At 36.3% G+C, this 10,753-nt stretch overlaps 1 protein-coding gene across 2 annotated transcripts; it reads right to left on the reverse strand.

Moving 5' to 3' along the window:
• Window positions 1–488: 488 nt before the first annotated feature.
• Window positions 489–10,348, reverse strand: LOC145619464 (mannan endo-1,4-beta-mannosidase 2-like). 2 transcript variants are annotated; one of them, XM_081674158.1, is made up of 6 exons: window positions 9,475–10,348; window positions 8,868–9,065; window positions 2,423–2,545; window positions 1,759–1,967; window positions 1,081–1,508; window positions 489–872 (listed from the first exon to the last, which is right to left on the reverse strand). In XM_081674158.1, the coding sequence occupies exons 1-5, from the start codon at window positions 9,877–9,879 to the stop codon at window positions 1,106–1,108; spliced, it is 1,338 nt and encodes a 445-aa protein (XP_081530284.1). In that variant the 5' UTR covers window positions 9,880–10,348; the 3' UTR covers window positions 489–872; window positions 1,081–1,105. The 2 variants fall into 2 exon arrangements, with proteins under 2 accessions (XP_081530284.1, XP_081530283.1); XM_081674157.1 differs by having other exon boundaries at window positions 489–1,508; window positions 9,475–10,347.
• Between the last annotated feature and the right edge of the window lie 405 nt (window positions 10,349–10,753).

The following is a 10,753-nucleotide window of genomic DNA, read 5'->3' on the forward strand; positions in this document are numbered from 1 at the left end:
CTGCTGGGATGATGGGTATTAAGCACCAGCACAACGTTATTCATGACACCTTGTTGATATTTGTTTTCGGTTTGGGATTTCTGCTTGAAAGGAGGTTAACGTTGGGTTGACTAATGAAGGGGCTCTTCGACCAACAGATGTGTTGCTTTATTCCTGTGATAAAGGGTTGTATGTGTTGACTTGACGAGGTCTTCACCTTTAACGCAATCGAGTTTTTCTGACTTCGTTTCTAGTCGTGTTGTGTCGGCGACAGCTCAGCGAAAACTGGACAAGTATGGGGCACGTTGCAAGGCTACTGGCTATGGTTGTCCTTCTTTCTCCTTTTCTTCGTTACGAAAATTAGAGAAGTATGCTATTACGTACCAACAACAACAACAACAACAACAATAATGATATTTGTTCAATTCAGTTCAGCTCCAATTAGTTCAGTACAGTTCAGCTCCAATCAGTTCAGTTCAGTAAATCAAAACAGACCCATAGTCAGGGTATACAAACACAAATTAAAATAAGTACTGCATATTACATTTATACAAACTGCACCGAGGCCACTGACACATCCAAGTTGTTCACAAATCCTTTCTTCGTGACAAATCAACTTTGCGTAAAGAAATCTAAAAGCCTTCTTAAACAACGTTGTAGGGTAAAGTTGTAAAAAAATAAATAAATAAAAAAAGAGAAAAATGAAAATTATGGGGTAATAAAATAAAAGGGAATCAAAACATTTCAAAAACTACTAGGCAAAACGAGTTTCTGCTCATTGACAATATACATGGTGATATCTTGCCTCCAAACTGCCCTCGTCCATATTTCTCACCTTCAAACTTGCAAGGATGTCATAGATGATTCTTGTTCACAATGGCCGCCGGCATCATCTGCGAGTATATAGCCATTTTGAGCATTGGCAGTTTGACAAGTAGTGTGAATCCGTCTGCAGTCTATAGTTTTATCTTTTTCGTCTACATGAATTCGAGAATATAGACAGCACAATTCTCTACCGATAAAAAGGTCATCTGCATAGCTTAATGCAACATAAAAAAATGAACATACTCCCTGAAACTAAAATGGTAGTAAGAAAATTACGATTTCTCTTGCAGTTGTATAGAATTCACGATCGCCGACACAGATCTCTCAAACTTCCTTGCAAGTTCGAACGTTGATGCAACAAAGCCAACCTGCACGACTGCCCAGCTATCAAGTCATAAGTAGATTTTTTTTTCCATGGGATCAACCCGAAATCATCATGAAAATCGTCCATTCCATCTACGAAGAGCTGCCAAATAAGTGAACCAGAACCAGACCCATTCTTTTTTGCAGACTTGTATATGATATCAAAAACAAGTTTGAACAACCTATCTCGGTGTGAAGGATCAAAGTCCTTGTTTTGACTTGACAGCCCAAATTCAGTCAATATTACAGGCTTCTTAAGTTGTTTATCACCATCATCGATGTGAGATGACACCCACTTCCTGACGAACACCAATTTTTCTTCAAGATTATCCACTAATAGCCTAAGAAAGGAAAAAGGATTAGTTTATTTCATTATAGATGTACCATTCAAAATGGATTGAATGTTGACAATAGGGATAGATTAAATATAGAGATATATAATGCAAGATGCAACAGCAGAATGATACATTGATACTAGACTTTCTGCTTTAACTTGGATACTCAAGGAATATTGAAGATTCCTAAAGCAACTGCTGCTTGCTATATTTTCCATATAAAGTTAAAAGTTTGTCAGCAAGAGAAACTGCTCACCATTGATCAGGATACATATGAACAGAAGCAAAATCAATTGTTGGTAAATCATTGTTGCGTATGAAATCAGTTCCAATAGTGGCTTCCCATTCTGAGGGGTTTAAAGATGACTTAGCACTCTTTGGACCATAAAATCCCTCAAGGCCTACGGTAACCAGATGCTTCTCATCAATTGCCTTTATAAATTCGGACATTTCCTTGATCCAATCCTGCCATGATCAAATTAATTTATTACGCCAAAAAAAATGTTAAAAATAGTAACTTTGCTTAGATACAGCCAGAGTCTAATGCAACCAAATATACTCATGGCACGTTTGATAAGCGGTCATAATAGTGGGAATGCTAATGAATTTGTATGTGCTTTTGCAAAGAAAACAACTCATTATTGTGTAAATGAAACTCAACTTCCAGCTTATCCATAAATTTTCATTACCACAGTATACCACCTTTAAATGTTAATAAATGGCAATGAAAATTTTTGACGAAAAAAAGAGGTATTTGTGGAGGGACTAACATTAACATAGGTATTGGCATGAAATTATCTTCACAAACTTGCTCATTAATGAATTGTCATTACTACTAATTATTACTAACTACAAAACAGGTCGTTAAAGAACAATTCTAATCAGGAAAAACACAGATGTAAGGAGACTACAGAACTCACTTGAAGAGTGTCACCTGTCGGATCAGACATGCAACGTGGTTCATTGATTAATTCCCAAGCAAAAATCATAGGATCATCGCGGTATTCAATCCCGTTAATTGTATTCTTTCTTGTAAGCACTGTCTGGAAAAGTTTAAAACAAAAAATGATTGCACAAATGTCATATTAATCATTTAATTATCAACTGCCCATAAATGAACTAAGATTGATGAAAGGAAACTACACACGAAGTAAATCAGTAAAGGTAGCATGCAGTGTCTATTTTTTTTGAATTGAATCAATCAATACCAAACTGCATCAAAGTTCCGGTCCTTCGTCATTACAAAGCTCTCCAAATAATTAACAAGAAAGATTTGGAGAAAGATATAATTGGAAACTTTCTACCCTTCACTCATGCCTAAGAAGAAAAATAAAAATAAAAGCAATTACTAAAGTTATCCACAATGTGGTATTAATCTTCATACAAAGAGCAATGTACAGGTCCAACGGACCAGGAATACTGTACTATTGCTAAATCTAAAATATCATTAAGAGTCTCCTCCAACCTGAGAAATTTTAAAGGGAGGAAAGTTAGGCATTTGTAAATGCATAACATTGATTAAAATATTTTTAAAACACATGAAAGAGAGAAAAGAGGAGAGAGATAGGAAGAGAGAGGTCTGTAGGTGGACCCTACCTATTTTTTGGTCGGATTGTATCACGTGATGGGGGACCACATGTTGATTGTTCCACTAAAAGTTTATATTGTACCATTGAATCCTCAGTGGTACTATTTATGCATAAATTTTGTACAACTGAATGCATATATAATACCATTATGTGTATATATAATATCACTGTATATTCAGTGGTAGCATTTGATCATCCAATGATACCAGAATATGCATTCGTTTGTACATATGTATAATTACATGAACACCCCTTGTTATGCATTTATAAATGCCTAACTTTCCTCCATTTTTAGTTCCTCCCTCCAACCTAGACAAGCTGACTTACTTGACACAACCATAATGCATTTACATGATTACAACTTTTGCAAGACTTACAACAAGCCTTAATTGCATGAGATTAATTTATATTTGTTAATCTATTTGCAGAAATAAGTTTATCAATAAGTAGCTAACTTTATTGATAAAATTATTATGGTTCATATTTGAAAACCTATCTCTCATGTCAAATTATAACTATCAAATAATGCCTGGATATTTAAGGATGTAAGTTTTTCAATAAGACATTTAGAATATCCAAAAGTTACAATGGCAACTAAAGTTTAACCCATTAAATTCTGATATTGTCTCATGTGGTTTTGAGCAACATCAAAAAACTTTTAAGGCATCAAAAACTGAGAATAAATATTTTAAATAACAATCAACATCTCTAGTGCCATTTGCTTTCAAGGAACATCTTTTAATCCTATTTATAGTACGTTCATAGATGATTGATGGACATTTAGATAGACAAAGTTGCATAAACTGTAAGGTTATCCCAGGGGAGAGTGTGGTCACCCAACACCGGCTATTGGTAATGACTATTCGTCTGAAAGAGAAGGCGAAGAAAAAAGTTAGACAAGAAGAACCAAGGATAAGATGGTGGACCCTAAGGGATGCAAAAGCTAAGGTTTTTACAGAAAAGGTAATTGAAGAAGCGGATTGGGATGGAGAGGTGGATCCGGACATGACTTGGTTACGAATGAAGAACTGTTTCCTAAGAGTGGCCAAAGAGGTCTTAGGGGAAGTAAGGGGAAGAACTTCGGTACAGAGAGATACTTCGTGGTGGAATGAAGAGGTGAAAGCAGTAATTAAGCAAAAAAGGGAATGCTATCAAGCCTTAGGAAAATGTAGGAGTGATGAAACCTTTGCAGCGTATAAGGAGGCTAAGAGCAAGGCAAAGGCAGCTGTTCGCCAAGCAAAAGAAAAGGCATATCAGGAGGTTTATGAAAAGCTTGATTCCAAGGAGGGAGAAAGGATCATTTATAAGATGGCAAAGAGAAGACAAGAGGCAAGGAAGGATATTGGCATGGTGAAGTGTGTCAAAGATAAGAACCAAATGGTCCTAGTGCAAGAGGAGGGCATCAAGGACAGGTGGAAGGGGTACTTCGATGAATTATTTAATGGAAGTAATGGAGTTGTGATAGGAGATACCTCTATGAGTGATGAAGAAATCAACATGGAGTATGTGCGAAGGATTAGGAGAGTAGAGGTGGAGATTGCACTGAGGAAGATGAAACCTAAGAAGGCGGTTGGCCCTGATGGGGTACCGATAGAGGTGTGGAGGTGTTTGGGTAAGATTGGTATTGATTGGTTAACAAACCTTTTCAACAAGATATGGACGGCTACAAGGATCCCACAAGATTGGAGGAAGAGCACCTTGGTCCCGGTTTATAAAAACAAAGGAGACGCTCAAGATTGTTCTAACTATCGAGGAATTAAGCTTATGAGCCATACTATGAAGTTGTGGGAAAGGGTGATTGAACAAAGGTTGAGGGCATGCACAAGCATTTCAGATAACCAATTTGGTTTTATGCCTGGGAGATCTACTATGGAGGCAATCCATTTGATAAGACAAATGATGGAGTTTTATAGGGTAAAGAAGAAAGATCTTCATATGGTCTTTATTGATTTAGAGAAGGCATATGACAAGGTGCCAAGAGAGATACTTTGGTGGGCAATGTTGAAGAAAGGTATCCCACGAAGGTATGTAGACCTAGTTAAGGATATGTATCGGGATGTGTCAACAAATGTGAGGACATGCGGAGGGTTGACAAAAGATTTCCCTATTACAATCGGATTGCATCAAGGGTCTGCATTAAGCCCTTTTCTTTTTGCAACGGTTCTAGATGAATTAACTAGACCAATTCAAGATGAGGTTCCATGGTGTATGCTGTTCGCAGATGATATCGTTTTGGTGGATGAGACTAAGGATGGGGTTAATGTCAAGTTGGAGCAATGGAGGCAAAGGTTGGAATCTAGAGGGTTTAAGCTAAGTCGGAGTAAGACTGAATATTTGGTATGTCGTTTTGGCACTCAGAGGGGGACACGCAATGAAGTGGTGAGTTTGGATGGAAAGGATTTGACCATGAGTGAATGTTTTAAGTACCTAGGGTCGATCATCCAGAAGAATGGTGACATTGATCAAGACGTGACCCACAGGATTAAGTCAGGGTGGCTTAAATGGAGAGCGGCCACGGGAGTGTTATGCGACCGCAGCATTCCCTTAAAGTTGAAGGGAAAATTCTACAGGACTGCCATACGACCAGTGTTGCTCTATGGTACAGAATGTTGGGCTTCTAAGAAAGAGCATATTAAAAAGATGGAGGTTACGGAAATGCGCATGTTAAGGTGGATGTGTGGAAACACTTTAAGAGATAGAATCAGAAATGAGGTTATTCGCAAGAAAGTAGGTGTGGCGGGCATTGTAGATAAACTAAGGGAAAATCGTCTGCGTTGGTTTGGACATGTAAGACGGAGACCCGAGGGTGCACCGGTGCGAAGAGTGGAAGAGTGGGACCATGGAGGGATTAAACGAGGAAGAGGGAGACCAAAGATGACTTGGTTGGAAGGAGTGAGGAAGGATATGAAGTGCATGGATTTACGTGAGGATGAAGTTTTGGATCGTAAGGGATGGAGGAGAAAGATTTATGTTGATGACTACACGGAATAATCAAATTTGGTTCATGTTAGCCGACCCCACTTTTGGGATTAAGGCTTTGATTGATTGATTGATTGATTGATTGGGGTTTCTATTTACACTGCCCCTGTGTTTTTTTTGCTCATTATGTTGTTTCCTGTTTTTCGTCCACTTTCAACGTTTCACTTTTCTTTTCAGAATTTCTTTTTTTACATTATTTTGGTGGACAACTTCTCATGATGATTCATATTAGCCGCCTCAAATAATTTTTGAATCAAGGCATTGTTGTTGATGTTTAGTCAACAATAACTAAGGAGGGTGATAGACAGGAAAGCAATGGAAGCCAACAGTGACCAAGGAGGGTAAGATAGAGAGGAAAACAATGGAGTGTGTATGAAAATGAAGGAAAGAGAGTGAAACAAGTGGTGTTTATGAAAATGAAGGAAAGAGAGTGAAACAAGTGGTGTTTATGAAAATGAAGGAAAGTGTACTAAACCAAAACACACAATATGAAAAATTGAAGGCGAAAAAAAAAAAAAAAAAAAAAACCCTAAGTATCTGTTAAAGGAAGATTGTATTTCTTTCTAAAATGATGCAAAACTTTTCCACTCAGATTTTACTACTTTCTCCCTAGACCTTGCAATTATTTACTGAACATAGAAGAACGATCCATTCTAAATTTCCAAGCCATGAAATCCCAATACTATGAAGACTAGTTTGTCTGGAAATGAATTCCAGCAGAAAATGTCCACATTAAATCAAACCCAGCTCTAGGTTATAATGCATTTGGATTTTCCTGATCTTACAACTTGCTTCTCCTGCTCAAAGAAGGTGCAGACAAATCAATACACTCGTGATTATTCAATTTGTTAAAAAAAATATATTTATCATAAAGCTTACCAGACTACAACACCATGTTGCTTAGCCCATTAAAATCAGCAAGCCATTAACGTAGTTTATACGTGAATATGTAATTACATAAAAGAAAGTCCTTTCTTCTTATTATTCTATTTGATATCATCTGAGGTGTCCACATCATTTCTTGATAGTCAACATGGACACGACACTTCATGTTGGCCCATAACTATAATAATTTTTATAATATATAGCCTCCCTCAAAGTTAAATACCCTCCCATACATCAATAAAGGGAATCAGAGATTCACACATCAAGAACAGTTCCATATCAAAGGTACAAGCAGATGGGAGCAGGGATTTATCCCCCAAGAATGCAGAATGCTGGGCCCAATTCATAGTTGTTCCCTGCTAGCAAATTGATTAGGGGAACCATGGTTATTTTACTGATTCTACCCATATGAGTAAATTGTAACCTAAGTTATTAGTAAATGATATGGAATCATTAATATAGGTTATAATATTATACATGCCTAAATCACTCTCAATCCCAATTTGGACAAGTGGTGATAAAAAATTTTGACCTGAAGATCTTTACTCAAAATTTGCATGTTGATGATACAAAGTACCTCATGCAATGTGATTTGAGCCGTTAGGTTTACCTCCACTGTTAATAGGTAAAAAAATTTCTTTTTATTTATGACAGGTAAAAAAACAAAAGTCAAGTTCGGCAAAAGCTCAAGCTTGACATTTATATTAAAATTCTTGTCAACTTGAGTCAACCTTTTTTTATGTATAGTAAGAGTTGACATCTATGTTACCTGGACACGGCATTTTGGCCGGCATACCCGGGTCGATACGACGCGACACCGATCCGGGTATGAAATCCGTTCCGGATACTCCATTTTGTTCTCGGGTACGGCGGCCATTGAAGGAGTTGAAGCTTTGAAGAAGATGAAGACGGTTCTCAAACAATTTCGAAGATGAACACGATTACGAGTTTTCTCAATGCAGTTTTCTCTCTCTTTCTTCTTTCACGTGTATTTACTTATTTAATTTCTGAAGTTTTTGACTTTTTTTCTCCCTCCTCTCTCCTGATTTACCTAGCAGTAACATTTTTTTTTTTAATATATGTGCTTAAGGGTGGCGGCTAGGGTTTTGTTTTAATTGGTAAAAAGCTTAAAAGGCCTTAAACCTATGTTTCTCTATCAACAACTTGGGCTTTTTTTAAATAAACAACTTGGGCTTTTTATTTTGTTTACTTTTTTTTAGCAATCCACTCACCTAGATATAAAAATCTATCAATAAAAACCACCTATATAATTTTTGATATATTATGGACAAAATTATTGCCGTATCCGTACCCGAGTCCAATGTTAAGACGGTGTCCCCGTGTCCTAAATTTTTGAGAATGGCGTATCCGACACTCGGATACGTACCAATATCGGATACCCGTACCCGTGTCAATGTAACATAGGTTGACATTGCTATTAAAAAAGATTTAAATTAATTTAAATGAACAAATATTAGCATTTCAAAAACTTGGCAAATTGACAACACAATTGCTAGCTTATATGAGGTTATATGCATAGTCAAGCAAATCAAAAGCAACCCGTGTCAATATAACACTAGTCGGCTTTATAACTTATTCCCACACTCTCTTGTTTCTCTATCTCACCTGATCCTTCATAGAAACCTCACAAGGAGTCTCTAGTGCTTCTTATCTAGAGATTATTTCACCTTAAATAAACAGCTTGTTCAACCAAACCATTGCAGAAGATCGCACATAGTATAAGACCTTTTGATTTAATTTTTTTCATAACAACCCTGGTTGACTGATACCAAAAACTCTAATCGATTTCATTTGTCATTGAAATAACAATGGAAAACAGATCCATTGAAAACAACAATGGAAAACAGATCCACAGGCTACTCAAGGAAAAAAAAAAACAGAGAGATAATACCTTGATATAATTCTTGAAATACGTCTGAATAGATGGATCGTAAAAGAAAGAATCGTTGGAAGAGCTAATCCCAATGCCCTCTTGCCAAGCCCACTTCACATATTGTGTTTTTCCACCATATGCTTTCAAATTGTTAACTAAGCTTAAAATCAGTCTTACTCCACTTTTTCGTGCTTCGGCAATCACATAATCCAAAGCCTACAATAGAAATTAATTATCAAAAATCCAGTCAAGATTCACTAAACAGCAATTTTTTTTAATATACAACGGTCTAATGATGCTTCAAAGTAATAGAAATATAGACACAATGATTTCCTTTTTATCTATTGTTTACCATTGCTTTTCAACCCTCATAATTATAAAACGTCATAAATATTACAAATCACATGATTAAGATTGATTCCCATTTGGTTCAATAGTAATGATTAACAAGCACATCTATGAATTAATGTTACAAACATCCTTAATTATGACAACCTTTACAATTTGAGATCATATATCCAAAATCTAGCACAATAAGAAAACATCAGAACAAGCTCATTCACAATAATCCCAAAATGACTGTCGGGCACACAAACATCAAAACTCTAAAAATCGAGTTATATACCTGAAAAACTTGCTCATCAAAGACACCAGGAGAAAGCTGGAGAGCATGATAGGTACCATCATTAAAAGCCCAAGTTCGACAAACAGTTAGACCCATTTTAGATCCAGCTTGAAGCATTTCTTTCACTCTTGGCCTACTGAAGCCATCAACAGCATGGTCCATTAACCAATAAGAGTTCCAACCATTAACATAAAAGGGTTTTCCATCCAACATAAACTGATTTCCAACCCTCTCAACAAAACTATAATTTGGTTCCTTAATCACACTAATTCTAATGTTAAATTCACCACCAAATGACATGTAAATGAAAGCAACTAATGTTGCCATACCAACTATTGGATAAAACCATCCATTAGTTGCAAACATCTTTCTTGTAGAACAATATGATTTTGACTTGCTGGACATGCAAAATCTGGTAAGAAACCTCAATTAAAATAAACAAATCAAAGAACTTGATGAGAGTAGTAGTGATTTGGGTGATCGTATCTTTGTGAAAATCCAATTTCTGAAAAACCCAGATCCCAAATTGCCTTTTAAAGCTCAAATTACAAATGAAATTGATCCAGAAAAATTGAGGGATTTAGGGAAGCTTTCTGTTCAAAAAATTGCAAACAAATTTGCCGAAATTAGGTGAATTAATTATTGAAAAAACCAAAAAAGAGAAAGTGGTCAAAAGCAATTGGATTTGAGGTGAGAGCAAGTAATCAAAATGGGGGTTGGAATTTGATCTAACACTTGACCAAATAAGGAACACAATGTAATGTGTACCAAACGCAAGCTCGCTCTCACTAAAACGGCAGAACAAAACCAAATCAAGATATGAAGGGAGACGTATGTGTGTCAGTGACTCAGTGAAGGTGGGGGATGTTGGGACGTCGGTTTTCAACATGGGTCCTCAGCTTCCATATATTTTAATTATAATACTATACGAAATATGATGGCCTACCAACAAATATTTTTTGACAATTGTCAAAAATAATACTACCTTCGGTCAAAAAATCTTGTGTGAAAATTTTACACTACACCCCGGTGTAGCTTCTGCTACCTACACCCCCCTCCCCAAGTGACGTCATTTTATTCTTTTTTTGTGTTTACTTTCTTTTTTTCTTTTTTGTTATAGACCATTGCAAGTTAATTCAATGTTTTGAGTTTCGATTCCATGTAAAAATTTTATACTCGTAAAAAATAAAGAGTGTGAAGAGATTTCCATGGTATCAATCATAATAAAGCAATTGATGATCCTTTGTTTCAAAAAACTAAAAAAGCAATTAATGATCCT

This window comes from Chenopodium album, chromosome 27, assembly GCF_948465745.1.
Source record: "Chenopodium album chromosome 27, dcCheAlbu1.1, whole genome shotgun sequence".
NCBI classification, from domain to species: domain Eukaryota; kingdom Viridiplantae; phylum Streptophyta; class Magnoliopsida; order Caryophyllales; family Amaranthaceae; genus Chenopodium; species Chenopodium album.

Coding starts and splice junctions, on each gene's coding strand:
- LOC145619464 (XM_081674158.1), bottom strand. CDS start 9,879: ATGTCCAGCAAGTCAAAATCATATTGTTCTACAAGAAAGATGTTTGCA. Junction 2,546..8,867: donor ATTTCAAGAATTATATCAAG/GTATTATCTCTC, acceptor AAACTTTTCCAG/ACAGTGCTTACAAGAAAGAA. Junction 1,509..1,758: donor CATATGTATCCTGATCAATG/GTGAGCAGTTTC, acceptor TTCCTTTCTTAG/GCTATTAGTGGATAATCTTG.